At 39.9% G+C, this 27527-nt stretch overlaps 1 protein-coding gene across 8 annotated transcripts in view; it reads right to left on the reverse strand.

Annotated features, from left to right (window-relative positions):
* The window catches only part of PPP6R3 (protein phosphatase 6 regulatory subunit 3), a 133521-nt gene that overhangs the window by 42483 nt on the left and 63511 nt on the right, over nucleotides 1-27527 (reverse strand). For all 8 annotated transcript variants that reach the window (XM_058526205.1, XM_058526211.1, XM_058526208.1 and 5 more), the window contains 7 exons: nucleotides 25592-25657; nucleotides 23064-23176; nucleotides 18135-18248; nucleotides 6993-7122; nucleotides 4706-4858; nucleotides 2582-2731; nucleotides 1062-1126 (listed from right to left, as the gene is read on the reverse strand). In XM_058526205.1, the coding sequence (XP_058382188.1) occupies nucleotides 1062-1126; nucleotides 2582-2731; nucleotides 4706-4858; nucleotides 6993-7122; nucleotides 18135-18248; nucleotides 23064-23176; nucleotides 25592-25657 (791 nt within the window). The remainder of the gene's footprint in view (nucleotides 1-1061; nucleotides 1127-2581; nucleotides 2732-4705; nucleotides 4859-6992; nucleotides 7123-18134; nucleotides 18249-23063; nucleotides 23177-25591; nucleotides 25658-27527) is intronic.

A 27527-nucleotide genomic window follows, 5' to 3' on the forward strand; every position in this document is an offset into this window, starting at 1 on the left:
CTCCACTTGGAAGAACACACCTGAGGTCAACCAACACTAGCTCCTGGCCACACTCAAACTACACGCCACATTTCAAAGCCCTATCAGTGCTTAGTAAGCAATTTTTAAAAACCAAACCTCAGGAAATAAAGCTGACACCTCCCATGAGTTACCTAGCTCTCCTGGGGGCTGCAAGATAAGTCTTAACAGACATGCAGAGCAAGAAAACTCCTGAGAAAGGTTCAACTATAAAGGAGCATGAGACAACTTTTTTAGGGTGATGGAAATGTTCCATGTCTTGATTGTGGTGGTTACATGACTGCATGCATTTTCGGGAATTCTTAGAGATATATATACATTTTTATATATAAAAAGATGAATTTTACCTTTTGAAAATTATTCTTCAGTAAATCTGACCTAAAGACAAACACAGGAAGTGTGCCTTGAGAGTGCTTCCCTATACCACCTGCTTCAGAATCTACGGGACAGCGTCAGAGCTCCCAGGGCAGTGGAGAGGACATCCGCTACAGACACACCACTAGGAAAAAGTCCCGGTAACAAAGCTACTTATATGGACCAACTAAGATTTCAAGTAATCTTGCCCATCAGCTAACGGAAATGTCCTGAAAACAAAATACTATGCAATTTCCCCCCTCTAGTTCCCTGCACGAAGCGACTCTTTTCTACACTGAGAACATGGAGTAACCAGAACACACACGCTAAATTAAATCATCATCAACGAGGACTTCACAACTCTTTTCATTCAACTCCACACTTTTCTCAAAAAAAAAAAAGCCATTCAAAAAGAACCAGGAGGTTTCAAAGGCAGCACAGAGGCAGCGAGCACTCCCAACCCCTAGTTTCCCCTCAAGAGAGGTAAAAAGACAGGGAAACCCAGAAATAAATTATTAGAAAAATATCTGTTACAACTAAATCATCTGGAAGTCCCAAGAAAACCATTTATAACTGTTAAGTGCCCTGTACAGTGTAATTATTTTCATTACTCCCTGTCTAGGGCAAGGAGGATATTTTCTTCAAATTAAAAATCAAACTGAATTCCTAACAGAAAAAGATTTACTTACTGTTTCTTCTCATTCATTTCCCAGGCGTCAAGTATTCGTTCTATTAACTGACATTTTTGAAAAAGCTGAATAAAAAGGAATATTCTAATTAACATTTACATAAATGTCAAAGTGTCAAAATTTTAAAGTGAAATAGAACTCTAAGTTAAACAGAATAGTGATATGTATAACCCAGCAAGCTAAATATAGCTGTGAATTACTGGCTAAATCAAAAGCAATGTGATGATAAATTTACTCGAGGCCCTCAGAACACTACAGGGATTCAAGACAGACTCCAGACCTTCAGCAGTGCATCTGCTGGGAAACAACAATAATTCAAGTACCGCTACCAGTGAGCAGTTAAAGCAAAGCCAGGTTTTATCAGCCAGGAAAACTGGGCTCAGAAATACAGAGCCTGACAAAATTCAAAAGGAATAAAGAAAATTATGCCCTGGCAGAAATTTAACTCAGAATCCACAGCAATACATGTACTTTTTAAATGTGAGCAACACTTACTTCTAGATGCACTAACATTATTGTATTCATATTAAAAATCAGTGTGGCTTGCCAAAATCCTACCAGCCAATGACAAGTGCTGGGGGCTGCATTACCAGTATGTGCAATGCCACTTTTATTCCAATGGCACTTGTCTTCCCCATCTACTTGGTTACTCCAGGCTAGCCTTTCCCAACTCCCAGGTGTGAGAGTAACCCGGTGTGAGCTAGAAAGTTTCACACAACCACAGAACTTTAGAGCAAGAAGAAATCTGAAGACTGACTTAGTAATAAAATCACTTCATATTTAACAAGACAAAACAGACGTCAGGAAGAGGCTCACTCAAGATTGCACAGAACTCACTTCTCCCAACTTTCAGTAAAGTATTCAGCACCAGAAATTAACACTCTGGCATGCCAAACAATTGTTTAAATGTTTTCTGCAGTCTTTAAAATTTTATGTTTCTTTTAAACTCCAAAATTTCTAAATCTTCACATTTATTAATTTTACCAAATAAGCAGGCCACCTAGATTTTTTTCTTAAAAATTCATCTAATGGTTATTTGTCCAGGATTTGATTTATAGAATCATGGGTTAAAACAGCAATGAAAATATGACAGTTAAATATATATATATATATTTTCTTATATATATATATATTTATATTTATTTATTTATTTACTTACTCTTTTATTTATTTATGAGGAAGATCAGCCCTGAGCTAACATCCACGCCAATCCTCCTCTTTTTGCTGAGGAAGACTGGCCCTGGGCTAACATCTGTGCCCATCTTTCTCCGCTTTATATGGGACACTGCCATAGCATGGCCTGACAAGCAGTGCATCGGTGCGCGCCCGGGATCCGAACCCCAGGCCGCCAGCAGCTGAGCGTGCGCACTTAACCACTATGCCACAGGGCCTGGCCCGACAGTTAAATATTTAGACCCTGAAATTTAACCTCATGCCCTTAAACTTCAATTCATTTCACACTTAAGTGGAAAAATGCTATAACCAGGAGTGGCAGAAAAAAAGACACCAAGTAAGCTTACATGTTTCAATAACAAATTGTCACCAGTGGAGTCTTGATCAGTAATTGTGCTATTTTCTGTGTTTTCAAAAGGACTTGCAAGAATCAGTGCAATACAAATTTCCACTTGTGTATGTAAAAAGTTATTCCATGTATATTTGAAGAACATGTCCTACAAACAAAACAAAACAGAGCTTTCTTTTATTCAGTTACTTCAATGTTTAAGCCACTACCTTAATTCATTTACTGAACAGTGATTTAATAAAGTAAAAATAACACGTTCTTAGTTCAATAGGACTAATTAAAAGGAACACAAGTTTAACTTAAAGGGGGTTTGAAATACTGCTTCATAGACTAAATGCATGGTATCTGCTCCTTCAACATGCCAGAATTTGCATGGAACCAGTAGAGACCAACAATAAACACGTGACGAAAAGACAACAGTATGCTTCTCAAAGAGAAAGGGAGTATCTTCTTATGTTTTCAAAGCAACTAATACAGACACTAAGTTCAGTAAATTTCCAATAATTTTCAAAGATATTTATGAGAATTTCATTTTGATTCAACAAATATTTAAGGATGGCTTTTGTGCAGGGCACGATGCTAGGTGCAATATGAGAGACAAAGATAGACAAAAATATGGTCTCGAGATGCTCACTCGAAACTCATAGAACTATCAGCAAATGGAGCAAAACAAGAGAGGGGTGAGAGGCAGCGACGTGTGGATCTCCTGGAAGTACAAGGGTTTTCCAGATTATCTAAAAAGGTAATAGTATCACAAAAAGGAAATACAATTCCTAAAAGCATGAAATGCACAGTTAAAGTATGTATTCAGGATATCACTGGGTCTGGTTATCTAATCTCAAAATGAAATAGTAATGATTAATGACCCATTCAGGAGTTTTATCAAATTTGTTATCACTTAAAAGTAGCTCTAAAGCAATGAATTAACAATAGTTGTACTTATTATTAGTAAGATTCAAGTCTAGTAATTGCTGACTTCAGGGAGACTCCCAGAGGCAAGAGAAGAAAGTTATATTTCCGGAGTTTTATAGACCAGTCAGAGGGCAGGGCAAAAACTATGTCTCCAGAGGACAACAGTTACACTACCAAAGATACTGTAATCCTTCAACATTTCATCTTTCTCCAAAATATTCCTGCTCTCTATGCTCTACACTGATATGACATTTAACCCAAAGCTGAAATATAACCAAAAATATCTCAGTGACACTAGGAAGCATAATGGTATGGTTGATAAAGCATGCATGAGTTTGAAATTGGACATGAATTCAAATCTTGGCTCCACCACTTACTAGCCATGGAATGTATCCCCTCTCTGGGCATGATCTGAAAAACAGATACTCTCTCTCACACAGGGTTTTTATACTCAGGACCCCACGAGAAATGTATATAAAGTGCACATTACAATGCCTTTCATGTAGTGAGCAAATACCAGACCCCAAATGTACGGTGTGACCAGATGTCATGTGAAACCTGCTAAGTGTCAACCGTCGTGCCTTCTGCGCTGTGGAGCGGTAGGACAGACAGAGCAAGCATGGGCACCAGAGCTGGGCCTGCGGATACTAAGCACAAACCCTGGAACTCAGGGTCAGGAAGTCCAGATAATCCTGGGCTCTTCCTTTTCCCTTCCATTGACAAGCACATTAACAGCTGTTTCAAGGAAGAATTTAGACTCAAATGAAAAGACCACACACTGTCTTAGATACATTACATAGATATATCTCAGTGGAAAGAAGATAAAGGCTTGTCTCTCTGTTTATTATGAAGAGAAAAGAAGGCTGCAACCAGCAGTCATTTATTTCTAATACAATCCCCTGGAGAGGGAGACTAGACTCACTTTATCGTCTACGCGAGACTGAGCTTCTTGAGGAAAAGTCTATGTCTTAATCATGTTTGAAATTCTCTAATATAATTCTTTACACACGGCAACAATAAATAACTACTGAAAAATTTAAAGCATTCGAAATTCATGATCAATTCAAGGCAAAAACTATATAAAAGACCATTTCTGCTCAGACCAAGAAAAGCAATTGACATATGCGGTAAATTTGTGACAGCGTAACTTGAGTTATATATCCATAAAATAGCAAAAGAAAATTAAAACGTCTTTCGAGGGAAATCTTACCAATATGACCCCAATGCTATTCAGCTCCATTAGCTCCCCGTTGATACTGCTGGTATTTGTTTGAAGGAGGCTGGATATCAACCGAATCACATTCAACCGGGTATTCCCCACAGGAGGGTCCAGCACACCCCACGTAGTCTTCATGACGCTTTTCTGAGGAAGAGAAAGCTTCCCAATTAAATCCAGTTAGGTAAACAAACAAAAAGGTGCAGAGGTGTATACTAAGATGGAACACTAGGTGAGCTAGCCCTGCAAATAATCTGGCCTGAATCCTACACCTGAAGGAAAACGCAAAGCTGCTATTGACGTCTTTAAGACATGATGAAATAACCAAGAGGAGAAAAAAATCAAGTGATTTCCCTGGACTATTGCTTTTATAAGAAATCCAGCATCCCCCTGCTTCAACATTCCAAACTGCCATCGCAAGAAAGCAGAAAGCTACAGAAGTCCATGAAAAAAAAGTGCAATATTCCAAACCTGTCCAGAGATCAAAGAAACTAAGAGAAGTTACAAGTGATTTTGGAACACAGTCCTCAACCGCTGCCGAATCTGTGATGAAAGTGCAAAAAGCTCAGAAGTTGCCTCTGGATCATAACCTTGAAACAGGATCAACCTCAAACCCGTTCTTGTCCATAAAAGGAGGTTCCTACACTTTGAAATCACGGAAGACAGAGAACATTTCAGAATTTCAAAAGTTTGACAGGAAAGGTGACGAATTATAACCTGGCGGTGAGACTGCCCTTTCTCAATGTCCCCATCCATGTCAGCACCCTCACTCCCTCCTGCTCCTTGAGGCTTCATGGGATTGTGAGGCTCACAGTTTTACTCCAACCCTAAGACAGCTCTAACTAACAAACATTTTAAAAAGCTTCACGGGTCTTACTCACACACCACACTGTATAGTAAAAGCAGGTACAAACTGAATCACCGGCTCCTAGCACTAAAAGAGAGGAAGTCCAAACAAGACGCTGCCTTACTTTTGAATCAGGGCCAAGAATATACGTGTGAGAATCCACATTAGATGCTGCTTTTTTTTGTCCACCTAGAAAGATGACAAGTAGGACATCTAGGACACAGGCCAGGGGTACTCATCACACACCCTCCTCTCTCAGATCCTTCTCCCTCCTCCAGTTCTCTCCTCTTCTCCTAAATAAATCCTTTCTTTTTCTTTCCTTACTCTCTTCCTCGGTCTGGCTTGAAGGACCAACAGAGGCACTTTGCCTGAGGGTGAACACCCAACACTCTGGTCCACATCCAACACAGGTTGAACGTAGATAAGACAACATGGCAGAGGTGGGACCGCTGCTTGATCACTGGTAGCATCAGTCATCTGAAGAGACAATCTGGAAGCTGAACTAGACTCCCGTGGTAATGGACATACGTTATTCTATTCTCCCCCTCCACAAAATAGTTAAACAAACAGAAAACATCTATTTTAGAGAGGAGAAACTAGTATATTCAAGTCCCAATAATGCACTCAGTAGATGCCACAGAGATACGCACAATGGCTAGGACTGGATCCAATGAGAGAGGGCAGAAGGAAAAAGGAAAGGGTAAGAACTGGTGCTGGCAGCAGAACTCTCAAGGAACTGTCTTCCACCTACAGATTCCAAAAGGAAGAGCCTCTTACCCTAATCTAAATCTCTGCACCAGTCCGAGAGGCGTGGGGGGCAGCGGAAGAACACCACGTATGGACTGTGGGTACCCCTCTTTTGTAGGTCTTCACTGTCTGTTGTCTGGGCTTTCAGTGGCCTGCCTGAGTAAACAGTCATTTTTAGATTAGCACACGGATGCTCCCTACAGAAAAACTAACACTCCAAGTCACATTCAACTGACTATTTCTTAAATATGGTATCTGTCCATCAGGCTGTTACACTGCTCCAACTCTGAATAAGACGATTCCATTTCAAAGATCAGTTCCTAAAAGATTAACTTTACCTCAAAGATGTGAAAGTAACAGGCTATGAGAAGAAAACTGTTTATTTCATTGGCATATAAGCACCCAGAATTTATAGAAACATAGAATAAAAAGCTGAGTTTCCTAAGCAGATAAAAATTTGTCTAATTTTTATTCTACCCCATTCATCAATTTAGACACTATATATAGATAAAAGGCAATTAAAAACTAGCTCAAAAGCAATAAAAACAATTGGCGGTGTACCTTTTAACATATTTTGTACAAGCTGGTCACAGCCAGTTCTATTACTCACAAGGTTCATATACTTTCTAACAACTATTTAAATCAAATTACTGAGCTGGCCAGCTATGCTCAAGACAGCTGTCCTACCTTGGGCGGCTCAAGGAGGAGTTCATGAAAAGATCCAAGTCTTCCTCGGATGGCTTCTAGAACACTCTTGTTGACCGAACAAGCTGAATGACTCATGCCTGGTGGGCAGATCTCTATATGGCCTTCAAATCTTGAAACAAAACAAGTTAATTTTACTTATTATAATTTCAAAACAAATTATTCAAGATGTCCCACGTCCGCATGTAGATATATACATAATAGCTATATAAATGTATCATAATTATATCAACATTTCTGGAGGGCTAGGAAGAGGGTATAATAAAACCTCAATGAGGACCAGTCAATGACCTGGAATCCAAAGGCCTGTAGTGTTAGGTAAGAAATTCTCCTCGATTTCTTCCCATGCTCCTAACGCTTCTAACTTCTTATACCTCTTATACTAATAGCAGGTCTCTGGGTCTTACACCTATTATACTAATAGCAGGTCTCTAACCAGAACATTTGGGAAGCAAAAGGAGACCTGATCCCTGAATTACAGAGCGTACCATACTTCCTGCCATTCGGGATGTTAATAATAAACAGGCCTGTATTTGTTCCATACAGTTTTTCTTGGTTAATCAACACTGTTTCCTATTTAAAAGGCCGAAATTACTCTTTAACATTAGTGCTCAATATATACTTATCATATCCCACTCCTTACAGCAAAACAATTAAGGGTGGAAAAAGACTCCCAAATCTCAATCGCTGTGAGTACATGGGCAAAAGGGTTCTCAAAGTGGGGGGAGGAAGGACCTCAGGGTGGAGAACTCTAATAATGTGGGTATGCAGTTCAAGTTAAAAGATATACCTGAGAGGGGAGCGTCCGCTCGCCATTAGGCAAGTTGGTGGTTAACAATGCACTGCTGGAGAGAGACTGTCTGAGCCCATCCTGGCTCTTCACATGCCAGTTATCTGTGCTGATACGGAAAATGGGAATCACTCTAGAAGGTCTCTCCCAGGACTGCTCTGAGGAGCACGCTAACGCAGACAAAGGGCTGAGAACACAGCCTGGCCTATAGCTAACACCCAGAGAGTGACTGTTATGATTGTTACTTGAAGATATTCCACACATGCAAGTGATTTATACCCCTAAGAGCTATATGTAACAGCATTCAGAAACTCAATTACTGGAAAAAGGGGAAAGGGAAAAGCCTTTGCTTTGACTACAGTACTTTCTAATGTGTAGGGGGTTTTAACAATTTATGTGACCAAACATAGCTTTCTTCATTATAGTTTCTGTCCAAGGAGTCAGGCCAGAAAGTTCTTTACAATCCCATAATTCTATGAGTATTTGCATACTCTTCCTCTAGTATTTTTAATTTAATTCATCTGGAATTTATTTTTATGTAAAACAGGTATAGACATAATATTTTTTCCCAAGTGATGAGTCACTTTCTAAGCCACATTTATAGAACAATCTGCCTTTCCCCACTAATGTGAAAACCACACAAAACCACATACTAAAATTCCTTAATCATTCATATAAATTTTGTTTATCTGTTCACCTAATAAATATTTAGTGAGCATCAAATTATGTACCAGCCCTGACTGAGGTACTACAGTCAATATCCACGGGGTTTAACAAGACTTACGTTGGTATCACACTGCCATATTTATTATAACAATGATGCATTGTAATATGCAGGAGGCAACTTAATCACTGGTCTTGCCCAAAAGTTCTTGGCTAGTCTCACATTTTTATTCTTCCAAAAATACATAAGAATTCACCAAATCCAAAACAAAAACCATGCTGACATTACAAGTCAAGCCTTATTAAATTTAGAACTTAGATTTGGAAAGGCACAAGAAGTGACAGATGTTTTCTGTATCAGCAGTCCACTCCCTTTTATTGCTGAACAGCAACCTACTGTACAGACATACCACATCTTCTTTATCCATTCACTGGTTAAAGGACACTTCAATTGTTTACAGTTTGGTGTGACTATGAATAAAAATGACATCAACATTCACTTATTTTATTAAGTTTTTATGTGACAGTTTTTATTTCACTCGGGTAAATATCTAAGAGACTGCTGGATAACACGATAAATATCTGTTTACCTTCATCAGAAGCTGGCAAATGTTTTTAGAAAGTGGCTATATGGCTTTACACTCCCAACAGTGGCGTGTGAGACTGCCAGCTGCTCCTCATGGTCACCAGCACTGGGAGCTGTCTACTCTGTTTAGTTTAGCTGTGTAGAGGGCTGAATGTGGCCTCCCAAAAAGATACATCCACACTCTCATCCGCAGAGCTTGTGACCGTTACCCTATTTGAAGATGTAATTAATTAAGGATCTTGAGATGAGGAGATTATCCTGGATTATCCAGCTCGACCCTAAATGCCATCATAAGCGTCCTTATAAAGGAGGGAAGACACAGCAGAGAAGGCGATGTGCAGATGAAGCAGAGAGAGAGGTGGCCACAAGCCAAGGAATGGCAAGAGCCACCAGAAGCTGGAAGAGGCAAAGACTGCATCTCCCCTGGTGCCGCTGGAGAGTGCAGCACTGCTGTCACCTGGATCTTGGACTTCTGGCATTCAGACTGTGCAAGAATAAATTTCTATGGTTTTACGTCACAGAGTTTGTGGTAACTTGTTATAGCAGCCATAGGAAACAAATACTAGTTGTTCAAAAGATGAGCAGTGGTATCTCAACGTGGTTTTAACTTGAATTTCACTAATGACAAATGATGGTGGCCATGTTTTTATGTATTTATTTGAGATACATATATATGTGTGTGTGTATATATATATACACACATTTTATTAAGTGCTCAAATATTTTAATCTTCTTAAAAACTGGATTGTTTTTCTTATTATTAGGTTTTGAGTGTTCTTTATATATCTGGATATCCCTTCTCAGACATGTGATTTGAAACTATTTCCTGGCAGTCTGTGGCTTGCCTTTTCATTTTCTTAACAGTCTTTCAAAGAACAAAATTTAAAACTTGAATGTAGTCTGAGTCGTCAACTTCTCTTTTATGGACTGTGCTTTGGTGACGTACCTAAGAAATGTCTGCCTAATCGTAGGCTACAGATTTTCTCCTAGATTTTTTTTTTTTCTTGGTGAGGAGGACTAGCCCTGAACTAACATCCACTGCCAATCCTCCCCTTTTTTCTTGAGGCAGACTGGCCCTGGCTAACATCCGTGCCCATCTTCCTCTACTTTATATGGGACGCCGCCACAGCATGGCTTGACAAGCGGTGCATCACTGCGCGCTGGGGATCCAAGCCTGCGAACCCCGAGCCGCCGCAGCAGAGCTCGCACGCTTAACCGCTGCGCCAGCGGGCCAGCCCCTCTCCTAGAACTTCTATAGTTTTGGGATTTACAGTTAGTTCTACAACCCATTTCAAGTAAATTTCTGCATAACGTGTGAGGAACATATCAAGGTCTAATTTTTTGTAGATTAGTGTTCCAGCACCATTTGTTGACAAGGCTATCCTTTCTTCACTGAATTGCCTCCACACCCCTGTCAAAAATCAATTGACCATTTATGTGTGGGTCTACTTCTGGACTCTACTATCTATTCCAGTAACGTATATGTCTATCCTTTCTCTAATACCAACTGTCCTGATTACTGTAGCTTTAAATTAGACAGTGTCAGTACTCCAATTTTGTTTTTCTCTTTCAAAATTGTTTTGGCTATTATATTTGAATTTCCATGTAAGTTTTAGAATTAAGCTTGATTTCCACAAAAAATCCTACTTGGATTTTAACTGAAATTATATTGAATCTCCAGATTAGTTTGGGGGGAACTGACATCTCAACAATATTGAGTCTTCTAATCCATGAACATGGTATCTCTCTCCATTTATTTAGGTCGTCTTTGATTTTATCAGAACTCAACAGTTTTCAGCATTAAATCTTGTATAGATTTTGTTAGATTTACATCTAAGTATTTCCTTTTTTGTGTGCTATAGTAAATGGTACTTTATAAAAATTCCAAATTCCAAGTATTCATTGCTAGTATAAAGAAATGCAGTTAGTTTTTTTTTAATATTGACCTTACATCCTGCAATCTTGTTAAACTTACTCGTTAGTTCTACGAGTTTTTTGTACATTCTTTAGGATTTTCTATGAAGACAATTCTGATATCTGTGAACAGATTTAATGCTATTCTTCCTTTCCAATCTGGATGCCTTTTCTTTCTTTCCTGCCTTACTGCATTAATGGGCTAGGACCTCTAGATTGAGGGTGAACAGACTGGTGATAGTGAATATTCTTGCCATGTTCCCTAATTTTAGGGGATATCATTTCAGTCTTTGATATTAAGAATCATGTGAGCTATGGGTATTTCTTTCTTTTTTTTTTTTTTTTTTGCGAGGAGGACTAGCCCTGAGCTAACATCCAACACCAATTCTCCTCTTCTTTGCTGAGGAAGATTGGCCCCGGGCTAACATCCATGCCCATCTTCCTCTACTTTATATGGGACGCCACCACAGCATGGCTTGACAGGCAGCGCGCCAGTCTACACCTGGGATCCGAACCTGCGAACCCCGGGCCGCCGAAGCAGAGCACCCGCACTTAACCGCTGCGCCACGGGGCCAGCCTGTTTTTTTCTTTTTAAAGAGAGCTTTATCAGTTTCCGAGTTCCTTTCTATTACTAATTTGCTGAGAGATTTTATTATAAATAAATTTAATGAAGTGACCACATGGTTTTTCTTCTTTTGTCTGCTGATATGAGTTACACTGATTTTTATTAAGACTATTTTTACAGAGTTGTTTTAAGTTCACAGCAAAAAGGAGAGGAAGGTACAGAGATTGCCCATATACCCACTGCCCCCACACATACATAGCCTCCCCCATTATCAACATTCCCCACTAGAGTGGTACATTTGTTACAATCCCTGAATCTACACTGATGCATCATAATCACCCAAAGTCTATAGTTTACACTATGGTTCACTTTTGCTGTTGTACATTCTACGGGTTTTGACAAATGTATAACGACATGTATCCTTCATTATGGTATCATACGGATTATTTTCACTGCCCTAAAAGTCATCTGTGCTCTGCCTATTCATCCCACCCACCCACCACTATCTTTTTACTGTCTCCATAGTTTTCCCTTTTCCAGAATGTCATATAGTTGGAATCATACAATACATGGCCTTTTCAGACTGGCTTCTTTCACTTAGCAACATGCATTTGCGTTTCCTCCACGTCTTTTCACGACTTGCTAGCTGATTCTGTTTAGCGCTGAGTAATATTTCATTGTCTGGATATATCAGTTTATTTATCCACTCACCTGCTGAAGAACATCTTGGCTGTTTCCAAGTTCTGGCAAGTATGAATAAAACTGCTACAAACATCCATGTGCAGCTTTGTGTGTGGACATAAGTTTTCATCTCCTTTGGGTAAATACCAGGGAGCACAATTGTTGGATTGTATGGAAAGAGTATGTTTAGTTTTGTAAGAAACTGCCAAACCGTTTCCAAAGTGGCTGTACCATTTTGCATTCCCCCCAGCAATGAATGAGAGTTCCTGCTGCTTGACAATCTCACCAGCATTTGGTACTGTCAGTGTTCATTTCTGAAAGATGAATGCCCCTTGCATTCCCAAGATAAACCATACTTGGTCATGATATATTATTCTTTCAATAAATCGCTGGACTTAATTTGCTAATATTTTCTGGAGGACTTTTGCAGCTCAGCTCTTGTGGAATCTTGTTATGTAGTTTTCTTTCCTACAATATTTTTGTCTAGTTTCAAAGTAATGCTGGCCTCATAAAATGACTTGGAAAGCATTCTCTTCTATATTTTGGGAGAGCCCTTACATCTTTGGTAGAACTCACCAATGAAGCTAATCTGGGCTGAGAGTTTTCTTTGTTGGAAGCTTTTAAACATGAATTAAATTTCTTCAATGGATGTAAGACTGTTCATGCTATCTATTTTTTTTTGGAGTAAGCTTTGGTAGTTCTATTCCTTTAAGGAAGTTGTCCATTTCACCTAAACTGCTCAAATTGTTTAATGAGTTGTTTGTAGTATACTTTTATTATTCTTTTAATGCCTGTAGGGAATGTAGTTATGTCCCCTCTTTCATTCCCATTATTTATACTTTGTCTTTTCTACTTTTTTCTTAGCCATTCTGGCTAGAGATTTATTAACTTTATTAATCTTTTCAAAGAAACAGCTTTTAGTTTCATTGATTTTCTGTATTGTTTTTCTCTTCTCAATCTCTTTGATATCTGCTCTTAATTTTAATATTTCTTTCTGCTTGCTTTGTGTTTAATTTGCTCTTCTTTTACTAGTTTCTTAAGGTGGGCGCTTAGATCACTGACACAAGCCTTTTTTTTTTCCTTTCTAATATAAATATTTAATGCTATAAGTTTCCCTCTACTGTGTTTACTATATTCCACAAATTTTGACTCATTGTTTCCTTTATCATTTCAAAATATCTTCTCATTTCTCCTGTTAGTTCCTCTTTGACTCTTGGAGTTACTTAGATTGTGTTGTTTCATTTCCAAACATTTGGGGATATTCCAGAAATCTTTTTTATTGATTTCTAGTTTAAACCCATTATGGTCTGAAGACATACTTTGTATGATTTTTTATTATTTTAATTTGTTAAGGTTTGTTTTATGGCTGATATTCTGGTCTCTCTTGGTAAAAGTTCCATGTGCACTTGAAAAAAAAGTATATTCTGCTGTTGCTAGGGGGAAGGTTCTGCAAGTGTCAATTAGATCAAGTGGATTGCTAATGTTAAGTATTCTTATTCCCACTGATTTTCTGTCTAACTGTTATGTCTATTCCTATTACACAAAAATTGCAAAGAGAATACAGAGAATTCCCATACACCCATGCCCAGTTTCCCCTATTATTAACATCTTACATTAGTATAATACATTTGTCACAATTAATGAACCAATATTAATACGTAAAATCCATACTTTATTCAGATCTCCTTAGTTTTTACCTAAAGTCCTTTCCCCATTCCAGAAGCCCATTCAAGACACCACATTATATTTAGTGTCATGTCTCCTTAGCCTCCTCTTGGCTGTGATAGTTACTCAGATTTTAACGGTCAGGTATTTTGCAGAATGCTCCTCAATTGAGCTTTATCTTATGTCTTCCTCACGATCACGGGTCTTTGAGAGGAAGACGACACAGGTAAAATGCCTTTTTATCACATCGTATCAAGGGTACATACTAGCAACACAACTTATCACTGGCTGTTGACCTCGATCCTCTGAGGAAGTGTTTGTCAGCGTTCTCTGTCAAACCTGACAGAGTTTTATTCTCTCTTTCCATACTGTACTCTTTGGAAGGAAGTCATGATGTGCACGATGCACTTAAAGAGTGGGGAGTTTTGTTCTTCCTCCTTGAGGAGGGAGCATCGACATGAACTATTTGGAATTCTTCTGCATGAGAGCTGTCTCTTCTCCCCATTTATTCAATCATTTACTTACATCAGTATGGACTTAAGGAAATTTTATACTTTGGGTTATAATATAATACTGCTTTACTTTATTGTGCAGATTATTCCAGCTTTGGCCAACGAGGGCTCTTTCAGTTGGCTCCTGTGTCCCTCTAACATATCCCCTTATTGTGGGCTGTAACTGTCTTTTTGGTTTGACTCTTCATATTTCAGTATGGGTAATTTCTAACGTCCTACACTGATTCTTTCCTCAGCTATGTCAAAGTTTACCAATAAGCCCAAAGGCATTCTTCATTTCTATTGTTTTTCGTTTCTAGCATTTCCATATGATCTTTCAGCTCTCTGCTAAATTCTCCATCTGGTCACATATTGTCCACCTTTTCCACAAGCCTTTAACATATTAATCACAGTTATTTTAAATTCCCTGTCAGATAATTTCAACATTTTTAAGTCTAGTTCTTTTTTTTTTTCTTTTTTTGGTGAGGAGGACCAGTCCTGAGCTAACATCCGATGCCAATCCTCCTCTTTTTGCTGAGGAAGACTGGCCCTGGGCTAACATCTGTGCCCATCTTCCTCCACTTTATGTGGGACGCTGCCACAGCATAGCTTAACAAGCGGTGCGTCGGTGCGTGCCCGGGATCCGAACCTGCGAACCCTGGGCCGCCGCAGCGGAATGTGCGCACTTAACCGCTTGCGCCACCGGGCTGGCCCCCGAGTCTAGTTCTACTGATGGCTTTTTCTCTTCAGAGTTTGTTGGGGGTCTTTTTATCTTGCTTGTTTGTCTTGCGATTTTTGGTTGAAAGGTGGACATCCTGTATAGGAAAGCAGAAACTGATGTAAACAGTATCTCTGCCTGGAACAGACATGTCCCTTTTTTCTAGGTGTTTAGTGCGGGGTTTGAATCAACCTCTATCAGTTGGCATATGAGCTAGGTTGGGTTTTGTTGTTGCTATGACATTTCCCTCAGTGTGCTAGACTTCAAATTCATCTCAAGTTACTTTGTATTTACAGTTAGGGCTGGGTTGCCAAGTTTTTCTCGATGTCTGCTCCACCCTTAGCTAAAGTTCTTCCTTTTAAGCTTGCTCCTGTGCCTGGAGAGTCTCCTTTCCACACTAGCGTTTCCTCCATCCACAGACTGCTGCTGTTACTGGTCGCTTGGAGGCCTGGAGAGGGGTGCTCGGAGAGGGATGAGTGGGGAGAAATGCTCTGTTGTTCTGGTTCAGCCTGAGTCTCCAGCAGCCGAAGTGTCCCTGGGTCTCAGGGGTCGGTCCTTTTCAGTGATCCTGCCCTTAGCTCAGCAGTAGGGGAACTCTAACAGTCTGGGCCCAGAACATGTCCCTGCCTCTCCCACAGGATAGTGTTTTTTATGGCCCCTTGCTCCCACTGCAAATGGTCTCCACCTATGCCTTTAGGGTTACAGGGTTTGCTACTCTTTCCTCAGCGGCTTAAGAGTTTTACTCAGTAGCAGCAAGAATGGAGAAGGACCCCGGTGGGGAATCATGCATTTCCCCCAAAGACTGCTGCTTCATGTCCTCAGGCCTATTCTGCAAGGGAAGCTTTCTCTAGTCTCTCGCCCTACCACCAGTTATTTCCTGAGAAGGGCTTGCAGGTGTGTGCAAATTACCCTTGTGTCTATAATTCTCAGGGTTTCTTTGCTCTCCTGGCCCCTAAGGTGAGGGTCATAACCTACTATTTTTCTACATTTATAAAAAACATATCCCGAACTATAATTTTATAAAGATGAAAAAATATAATTTTTTCAAGATGAAAAAACAAACTGCATATAAAAGTACCCCAGTTCCTCAGTATAAGATAAAAACTAATATGCACTAACTTACCCCTTCTCCTTATTTATTGAGTTTTGTTAAAAAATGATCTGGAATTTATTCTGGTTTTTCAATATTTGACTTTTTAATTATTCATTCTTAACATTTAACTTTTACAGTCATATTAATTTTCACATCTCTATCCATTTCATTTATCATCACTTTTACCAATATATTTCGTCATCTGAAGTTCTTTATTCTAACTTATTTTCTGTTTGGCTTTGGTAAAGTCCATCTTCAAGTAATTTACCCCAGGAACAGAACACAGATGCAACACTGAGGTCTCGTATGCTTGAAAATGTCTCTTTTGCCCTCACACATCAACAACAGTATTGCAGGGTCACAACCCGGCCCTGTTTTTCAGTATTTATTTAGCTTTACAAATGAGACGTCTGGCAATCTGATTTGCTTTGCAGTTAACCCATTTTTTCCCATCTAGATACTTTTACGATTTACCCTTTATCCATGGGATTCAGAAATCTCAGCAGGATAAGCCTAAGATCTGGGCCCCTCCCTTTTAAAGTTAATCTTGCTTAGTATTTGCTAAACCTTTCTGGTCTTCAGGCAAGCTCCTTCTGGTCAGAAATTTCCTTCTATCATTTCTTTTTTTATATCTTCTCTGTTTGCTCTAAGTTGTGCAACTGTGTGTTTTTTTTTCCTCTTCCATACACAAAAACGTATCCTTTTTCTCAGATTTATTCCTTTCTCAAGTCAGGGTAGTTGGTATGTACCTCACAGCATCACTTCATGTGCTTTTAAACCATTTTAGGAGATGGTGCAATTGCTCCACAGTGTGACTACAAGATGACAGTCCTGAACCACTTGATTAATATGTTATTGGTGACATAATTTAAAATATGATTTACCAGGGAAGACACAGACACAATCCCCAAATTACAACATACTTGAACAGTGCGGCCACACTGCCCTTCCATTATCACTAACCAAAGATGAAACAAACCAGGAATAGAAATCAGGAATTGGGGAAGCAGGGGTTGGTAAGGTTGTGTTCACTATTTTGCTAGAAAACAAAATGACATCATTAAAAGTAAATCCAGAAACCTTGGATGGCCAAAGTTTTCATATGCTGACAGCAGACCTTTTCTGTCCTCCTCTTCATGCCCTCTGGTTTACTGGATAGATCCAACAGTGAGTAAGAAAATACAAACCATAATCTCTAAACCACATACTCCTGGAATGCTTACATATACACACCTCTTCAAATTCTCATGCTCCAGGAAACAACCAGAAAACTCTGAAAATTAATAAGTAAATTAGCATTGGACATAATCTGTAAAGAATAACATGACAAACATTAAATGGCCAGTCCAGGGGCACATACATGGGAAAAACACACTATATTTCTGATTCTGAAACAGCACAGATTTTTCCTTAAGGGATCAAGCCACCTGCCCATCCATTTTAAAACAGCCTCATAAACTGCACCGCCCTCACATGTGAAACCCTGAAAAAAACCATCTGAGGCCTCAAGTTAGCATGTGTAGGAAAGCATCACAAGACAGAGAGAGTCCCTGAATTGCCACTTGGAGGAAACCAGGAGGAACACCTATTTTCAATTTTCATAAGCAAGAAACAAGCTTCTCTTGTGTTTGAGCCATTATACATGTTTTTGGTTTGTTTATTGTAGCACTTATTATACAGTAGCATTTTCATAACTACTACAAAGACCCAAATGACTAGAATGCAAATACTGCCAATAAATAGCGTTCGCCAAACCAGATTTTTCAACTGCATCCCTACATATACATATCACATGCACATAAAGCTAACTTACAGTTTATACGGCAGAAAAAGATTCAGCACCTGAAATTCAAGGGCATGATATTGTAGCTTATCAACCAACAACCTAACTCTTAGCTTTTAAAAACTCCAGAAGCAAAACAAAATGGCTCATTTTAGAAGATAACAGGAAAACTTACGTTGGTCGTCGTGTCTCAAGTAAAGTGAGCAGTATCTGGATTGCACTGACTATGGCTGATTCATTTTTCTCCTTGTGGAAAATATTTGATAGAAGCTGCTCTATAATTTCTTGCCTAGGAAAACAAATTAATAGTCACATGCTAATTTAACATCATTTAACAACTTCAGAGAAAAAGATCATGTTACCAGTAAGATAAGTATTATACCAGTGTACTTGTTTTACTTAACAATATTTTATTTTTAATACATTTATTAAAGTCGGCAAGTGATCTGGTTTATTAAAAATGTAACACTCCCATATATACATATCCCTACCCTCTCCCCTCAGCAAAATCATCTGGGCCTTGCTTGCCTTTGCCAATCTTGTTGACAGCCAACAAGTATTTCAAGACTGGAAGTCACCTCACTCAGACCACAGTGGTGCTGGTGCTAGTGGTGGCTGGGGGTGGTGATTAAGACTTAGAACTCTTAACCTCACAAAAGGAGAGGAATTTTTCAAAAAGGCTAATTAGAGCCCATAAATGTTTTCCCACAAAAGCATTAACGTATAATTAACAAAGATCTAAAACAGGTAAAAGAAAAGATCAACTGTTTCATTTTACTCTACAATTAAAATTTGGTAAATCAAAATAATATGGTAGCAATAAAATGGATTTGACTAAACTACTGCCCAAAAAGTATTCTCTGCAGGCTGTTCCCATTACACCTCTCCCATATACATGCAAGGTCATAATTAATGTAAAACACAAGAGTAACCTGTTAGGTAAATTTATATGGACATTCTCAAGGAAAACCTCAGTTTCTTAGGATCTCAGTAATTTTCAGAATCCATGTGGATTAAGAAATGGAATCTCCCTTTCAATATGACATACAATGGGTTGTCCCTATTTCTCAACTGGCAGAAATGCCCGTCATCCCAAGGTACAGTGGTGCTCACTGTATCCCAACACCAGTTCCCTTGATCACCCCTTGCCAGGCTAGGGCAGCAAGTGGAAAGGATATCTTTCTATGTGAGGGAAGCAAATAAAACTGGTATCTAACTTAACTTCAGAGAATCCCCTTGCAGGAAGTAGCCTTCAAGTACTCCCAGACCAGCCCTAAAATTGCTTGTGAGACCTCTACCCAAAGCAGTACTGTACAAGTCACCAAACACACAGCAGTTTCTAAAATAAATACTAGGTTGGGGATCGTGCTCTGGAAAACAGATGGCTTTTTTACAGTAAATACGTATATTCTTCAGATAGCAGCCTCACTCCAGGTAGAGGGCTACCGATGCGGCATCCATCTGTGGATGTCCACCTTCTCGATCGATTGATCGTAGTGTTCTTACTTATCAGACAGCGGTGTCATACTTTCACAAATACTGACGCCTAAAGGGAGTGGCTAACAAAGAGGCCCTCACTATTTCATGGCTGCATCAAATTGGAAGTATACTGTAACCATGAAAGCATTTTACTAATGGACAAAAATAATAAAATAACCAGCAAAAATTTGATGGTCAAGATGCAACACAGTAGCTGAGCCATATTCTGAGTCTTATCTAAACATACAAATATCACCAAATACAGAAGAAATCATAAACTGAAGGACTGAGCTTACCAAACAGGATAAACGGAATTTCTTCATATTCTTTAAATAAGGCGTTTATTTACATGCAAGAGAAAATATATTCGCTTTCACATTAAAAAAGAATGGAGTTCTTGGATGAGCATCAGTAAACCCATGACATGAGCTGTTCGACACATGGAGCATCCAGGGGCTCTACCCATGCCTTTGAGACAATAGTTCGCCTTTGTTGTCATAGGGGCAGTCAGAGGCAAGACTCACTTCTATAAACTAATTGGCTCAACTGGGATCAAACTCCAACTCATTCTAACCTCGTAAGTATCAAGAATTTAGAGCTGTACCGTCTAACCCTGATAACTGTCTTTAAAGGAATTTTTGAACTTCAAAATTCTCCACAGAGCCACTAAACTGAATATATTCAACTTAAGCCCAGACTGTTTCCCAAGCTGATGTTCATTACCTGACACTTCAGTCTAGTTTCTCAGAGACCTTTTTGTACCCTACCCATCCTTACCATTCTCTTTAACCTTAGCTCATCACAAACTTTTCCTTAAGTGCTAGCCTACAATTCTATTTATACATAACGGTGTTTATATATACGGTGATATCAAACCCATGGGTTGTTTGGCTTTATAGTAAGTTAGGTAATCTAATATAATATTACTATATTACTAGATAATAATTTATAAAATATATATAGATATTATACATTATTATATAATAACATGAAATATATACAAGATGCTATTATGATTAATAAAAGTTTACTAAACTCATAGAAGCTTTTGTCACTGTGTATTTTCTCAATCAACAGATACTAAAAGAACCACCATAATGTGGGAGCACGTCTGATATTAAAAGAGGTTGGTTCTCGTTCTCAAGAAGAGTGTTGGGGGACCAGCCTGGTGGCACAGCAGTTAAGTGCGTGTGCTCCACTTCGGCGGCCTGGGGTTCACAGGTTCGGATCCTGGGCGTGCACCGATGCACCGCTTGTCAAGCCATGGTGTGGCAGCATCCCAGATAAAGTAGAGGAAGACGGGCATGGATGTTAGCCCAGGGCCAATCTTGCTCAGCAAAAAACAGAGGAGGACTGGCATCTGTTCACTCAGGGCTAATCTTCCTCATAAAATAAATAAAATTTAAAAAAATAAAAAGAAGAGCGTGGGAAGAGGCACTATTACAGAGTAAGTCTCCTCACTGCTAAGTGCAGTGAAGGTTTAACTCGGTGACATCATGGGGCCCCTGACTCATCAGGTCCATGTACTTGAAGAAATTTACTCTCAACAAATATTTAACGATGTCAATTCTAAGCATGTACCTATCTGCATCAAGTTACAGTTGCCTGATCCAGGACTAAAGACAGCCTAAATATAACAGCTAGTGTGTATGAAGGCTCCAATGGCTAGATCCCGTATTTGGTTCAAATAGAGTTGTGTGAACAGAGGGCTGATGGCACTAAAGAACTCAGTGATTACTACTGATCAATCTCACATTCAAGGCAAAGCTGTGTTGTCTAAGACGGGAGTCATTCACCACACGTGGCCACTGGACACTCAAAATGTAACTAGTCTGAACTGACCTGTCCTGAGTGTAAAATACATGCTGGATTTCTAAAACTTTGCACAAAGAAAAGAATGTAGAATATCTCAATACTTTTTAAAATGAATATATGTTGAAATAGTATTTTGTTATCTATTAGATTAAATAAAATATATTATTAAAATTAATTTCACCTTTTCTTTATACTTTAATGAGGCTACTAGAAAATTTAAAATTAGATGTGACTTTTTTGTGTGTGTGTGAGGAAGATCAGCTCTGTGCTAACATCTGCCAATCCTCCTCTTTTTTTTTGCTGAGGAAGACTGGCCCTGTGCTAACATCCATGCCCATCTTCCTCCACGTTATATGGGACGCCACCACAGCATGGCTTGCTGAGCGGTGCGTCGGTGCGCGCCCGGGATCCGAACTGGCAAACACCGGGCCGCCGTAACGGAGCGCGCGCACTTAACCACTTGCGCCACTGGGCCAGCCCACGCGTGACTTTCATATTTCTATTGGACAGTGCTGTCATGAACCATATGAAACTGCTGATATTCAACACTTTTTTAAGCTACTCAAATGGCAATTTTACATGGTTAAACCTAACACTACTACGATTATTAGTATTTGAATGTGGAATGTCCTGTATGTTATAAAAGGAGTACGTGTGTCACACTGCCAAGAATAACTGAAATGAGGCAGGTAAAATGACATTTTACTCCAAAGCCGATAATCTCTTTTAAGTTTTGCTACTTTGGAGAACTAGTCAACTCCTTCCTATTCTACAATACATACAACTTGACTTCTCAGAAGACAGAGTTTACAACAAGATACCTTGTCTCTAATCTGTTCCTTGTTTGTCTCACGCTTGCCAAGTAAATAATACACACAAATTTTTTATTTCAATAAAAGGGCCTTCCAGATAGCTAAGCCAAAAGATGCCAAATGAGCCTCAATATACAGGAGGACTAAAAAAGGACTGACAAAGTCATTAAAAAAAACGACTAGCAATAAATTGAAGCAAGACTGTCATTTGTACTTAACAATTCTAACTGTATGCACTCTTTCCAATTATTCATCTAAAGTGGGGAAATGCCTGATTTTCATTTATTAAAATAACTTCCAGCTGTATGGATGCAGGTCCAACGTATGCCCATGCTTGACGGTAAATATTCTTTCTGAAAATGTGCGAATCTAGAAAAACTAGTACACACAGATTGGCCATTCACAAATTTCAAAATAGCACACCATCCTCAAGCTGTCTTCCGCCTAAACATGAGATGGCTCTTCATAAGGAACTGTCTAAAACTAAGGGCAGAAGCAGTACAAAGAAATGAAACACACAAGATGTGCAACCCTTCAAATCAGGTAGTCAGGTTGCCCCTCGTCAGCTGTAGAGGGAGAGTAAACCTTAAGAAGAGCTTCTGATAAAAACTGTTGACTAAAGTGGGTCAAATCAGTTTGTACATAAGACTGTTCTCCAGCAGAGAGAGGCCCTGTCTCTGTCTCCTCCACCGTGGAGGCAGTGAAGTCACGATGCAGCTACCCACCTAACAAAGGTGTTACAGGATTCCGGTTTACAGCTATTGCAAAAGTCCAAAGTCTGCACGCAAATGCCATTTATTTCCACTCTTACCCTGCAGGTCTCCCCTGGGCCTCACAATGGCTGAGATCAGGTAAGCAGGTTTTCCTGCCTTCTCACCCACCCAAGGGCATTCTCCAGGGACGTGGTTCCCACACAGGGAACATTTACCAACCACTCACAATGGTAACACATCAAACAGCACCAATATGAAAGAACAAGAACAGAGTTTTAAACGTACTTTTCTAGAGTGGCAAGCAGGGGATCTGGTTCTGTACTGTTCTGAATTTGTAACATCTGGTCTCTGCTCAGGCGAACAATTTCACAAAGTGACTGTGATGCATTTGAATGACGCTAAAGGAAAAAAGTACAATTTTAACTATAAAACATGTCAGAAGTCAAACTTATAATAAAAAGTTAAGGAGGAAATTGCTTAAGAAATAACACAAATTAACACTGATTATAAGCTGCAGTGAGTAAAAAGTCTAGCTCAAAAGAAATACACATAAAAAGCATAAGTATTTCATTCCGACAGGCTAATAAGCTTCACAATATTGCACAGTACATATTACTATGTGTAGGGAGATGTGATCAAAGTTCTGGCAAGGAAAATTGTATGCAATTGAACATTTGAAAAAATATATCCTCCAAATGTATACTTTTATCAGCATAGAAAGATGCACGCACTTCTTTGATTTATAAGAAAAAGGCAAATACAGCTTTATGGGATATACCAAATGGTTAGAAATACTACATCTTCTCCCAGTGCCCCGTGTTTACCTTACAGGAAAGCTCTAAAATCTAAGTGCCCAAATACGTCATGTTCTGTGGCATGTGGCACTGAGCATAACTTGCAGACTGAGCAGTGTGTGCCTGGTGCAGGTAAAACAGTGATATCCCAGCACAGATGACCACACACACCAGGATATCAAAATCCATTAACTGGAATCAGGAGCCTAACATTTCCTTAATAAATATAAATTGGTCAGGATAATTTTAGCATATAATTTTAGCATATAATTTATCACTTAATACAAAATAAGTATCAACAGGACTGTCCAAAAGGCAAAATTAACTTTCTTGCAAGTCAAGTAGGGAAGGTGCTGATGCCCCCAAATGCTTTGTCCTCCACAAAAAAACTTGCTGTAGAGTTGGGCTTCATCTTTATCCATTTCTCCTGCACCGTGCAGACAGGGGTAATATCCTGTAGAGCAAACAAGTTCAAGTTCTTCCGCTCAAGAACACGAACCTAGTGAGGAGCAAGCCTTGTCCATGGAGACGTACTGCCTGTGAACAGGGCAGGGTCATGCTCCTGTCAGCACTCTCCATGGCCTTCACTGGCCACACTTGCATCACATGAGAAATGTGCTTGGGAACCATCCAACACCCCAGCCACAGGAGCAGGGATTATCAGCCCAACCAGACCAAAGGCTCCTTCCAAGCAGGGGTTGTCACACTCTGGCACTCCTTCCCTCCAGCACCCAGTACACGTACACACTGGAATGCGTCGTGAATGTCAACAGTAACAATATTGCAGAGGAGCACATGATGCACTGTCTCAAGGGAAATGATGGGGAATCAATAGCCCCTTTAATGGTTAGCTCTTATTTTTTTTTTGATTGAGGAAGATTCACCTGAGCTAACATCTGTGCCAGTTTTCCTCTATTTTGTAAGTGGGTCGCCACTACAGCATGGCCACTGACAAATGGTATAGGTCCGTGCCCAGGAACTGAACCTGGACCGCCAAAGCAGAGCGCACTGAACTTAACCACCAGGCCACAGGGCCGGCCCCTCTTTTTTTTCTTAAGCCTGTTTTAGATAATCTCCAGGTACCAAAAGTTTTTGAACGGACTAGAGTGGAAGAGGCTAGAATAACCTCCATAGAAAATTCACCTTTGTGAGAGAGAATATCCTCTGGCTACAGACTTCTTCCTTTGCACTAGTCCTCTATGGTGCCCAATGTCCAATTAACCTGTAATCTAGAGGTGTACAACAAGTCGCCCTGTGACCCATGACACACCCTGCATCTCCTTTACCAAGTCCTTCACAGATATTAGGCTGAACCGTATGGAACTGTCATGTCTGTAGGCAGCAATGGCTGAATACTGGCGATTCCATACGGCTTAGCCCACCACTGAAGGTGGCAACGAGAGCAGGAGAGAAGTAGTGACAGCATCCTCTAGAGGCACACCCGATGGTCCTGGCGACTCCACGTGACAGGCATCCCTCAGCACGGAGCTTCCACCCCACTGTCACGTCAATCTTTAGCACCAGAACAAAGACCAACCTGTCAGAGCACAAAAGCCTGGGCCAGGAAGTACAATCCCCAAGAGCCCATCACTCCAGGGGTTCAACGATGACCAAGATCCTGCTGTGCTACCTGGAAAGCTCTAGCCAGAATGGAAAAAACAAATGCAGACATGGCCATGTCATTTGGGCTAAAGATGGGTATAAAAGGAAAAAGAAGTGTGGATGGAGGAGGTTTGTAACAAAGGCAAGCAGATTGAGCCTGAAATCCTAGCTCTAGAAAGAAGACAGTGCTAGAACCACAGCCTGCTGTTTCATGTTTCTGGAAATATTCTGGGTATCAGCAAAATGTAATGTTTTTTTAAAGCCTTTAGTGTTTAGAAAATTGTCAACTTTAAGAATGCCCTATTATCGCTGTTCTACCTGTTCTCTACCTTCACGCCTTGTACAGTTATGCTCTGTGCCCAAATAAACACGGTTTTTTTTTTTAAATCAAGTTTATAGTCACACAAGAGAACTTACATCTTCTTCTTGCGATGGATGAACTATTTCCACAAGCCTCTGGATAATTTTCTCCTCATTTAACCACTGTAAAACACATTGTAGAAGTAATCATAGCAATGAGTGGCTCCTGTTCAAGCCCCAATGAAGATTAACATACTTGGAAATATCCATCACATTTTAAGTAGAATGTTACAGGTTTCTCTGGACTTTGAACACTACAGGAAATTAAAAGTCCCCCAAGGAAAATGGCAGTGAATATATTATTTTAACAGTAGCCAACAGTACCAACTACTCCCCAAATTACAATACCCACATACAAAAATTCTATATATCAGCTTCCTAGTTGGGAGTAATTCCCAGACACTGAGCACTAAAAGGGTCTGTATTTTGGTTATTGGGGGTAGGGGTAGGGGGTAAAAAGGGTGGAATTTATACATTTTCTCTAAGAGAGTATTCACTTTAAGAGAGTTTCAGAAAGACTGAGAAAAACAATATTTAGTATCAAGCCTCTCGGTTAAAACACATGATGAACTTTTGGATTCCAAAACCAAAACCACCACAGGAAACATGGATTGGCGGGAGAGCCACCATAGAAGCAGAGTTTATCAGCCCCGACACATATTAGCAAAGAGCTGCTACCATGACTAGGACAATCTCTTCTTAATCTTTATATGAGATATTACTCTGAATGGAAATATAAAGAGGATGAGAATAAGGAAGAATAAATGAAAAATCAGCTGGCGTAACGTTAGTTCCACAAGAAGAGAAACGCCATAATAAACAAGGTGCTCGCCAACTAGAAGGGGCACACACACACACAAAACCCTGAAGTTTTGTTCAAGGAGATGGGGGGTTGCGGAGGGAGGTGCTGGGTGACAAGAAATCAAACACAATTTGCTCAAGATAGAGAAAGACACCCTGAGGCTGTCCAGGCTCCTTAGGGAGAACAAGCCAAACGAAAAGGCAAACAAAAGCTATTAGGCGGGTACCACAAAGGTAGAGGCCCTTTATATTTTAAGATCTGTTTTAAAATGTGCACATGAACCATCCTCCCAGGGATCTTGTTAAAATGCAGATTCTGATTCAGCAGGATGGGGTGAGACCTGAGTTGATGGATTTCTAACAAGCTCCCAGGTGATGTCTGGGACCACAGTTTGAGGAGCAATGCCCTAAAACAGAGGTTGGTAACACATGTTTGGGGGCGGGGGGCACTGACCACCACAGGAGAAAGCAGGAAGCTGTGGGCAGTGAACTAATCAGGCCCTGACCCCTACTGCCTCCACAGGTTATTAACAAGCACCTACATTCCAAGCTCACTTTTGGACTAATCTCCCCACAGTGGGCCTCCAAATCAAAGTAAGACATTCAGGAGTTTCTAACTACCTTTCCTTCAACCACCTGTGCTTTTATTTAACCACCTATTATTAGATCCCTCCAGAAGCACATCTATTCTTTTCGAAATGGGTGACCAAAGGAATTCTAAGAAACCATACTGAATAATTTCTCCCTATAATAATCTAAACATCAAGGTGATCCTCCCCCTCAACCTCAACAGTCTTCCCTGGAATCCTCAACCTCTTTTGAGAACAGACTCACATAGAAACACACCTAAAAGGAACCAGCATCCCAGTTTAGGGCCCCTTCCCACAGGCAACTCCCAGGACATTCACTAGGTACACTCAACCATGGTTCTCCGCAGACCTCTGCCTGGTTCTACACATCCAGCCTTGACCCCACCCCCTCACACAAACACATGCCCTGGCATGCCTGCCCACCTCAGAGGAACGTGCCCTTTCCTGGGACACCACCTGACAGACCCTCCTGTCTCTCCTTCTGGTCCTTGCAGGTCTTTTAAGTAAAACTAGCATTTTCAACAAAACTCATTTCCAGAGAAATGAGTAAGGCCTAAGGTTCCAGGATGAGTATTAAAGATGGAATGGGCTGGGGAATGGTT

The sequence above is a fragment of the Diceros bicornis genome, chromosome 31 (assembly GCF_020826845.1).
Source record: "Diceros bicornis minor isolate mBicDic1 chromosome 31, mDicBic1.mat.cur, whole genome shotgun sequence".
NCBI classification, from domain to species: Eukaryota; Metazoa; Chordata; class Mammalia; order Perissodactyla; family Rhinocerotidae; genus Diceros; species Diceros bicornis.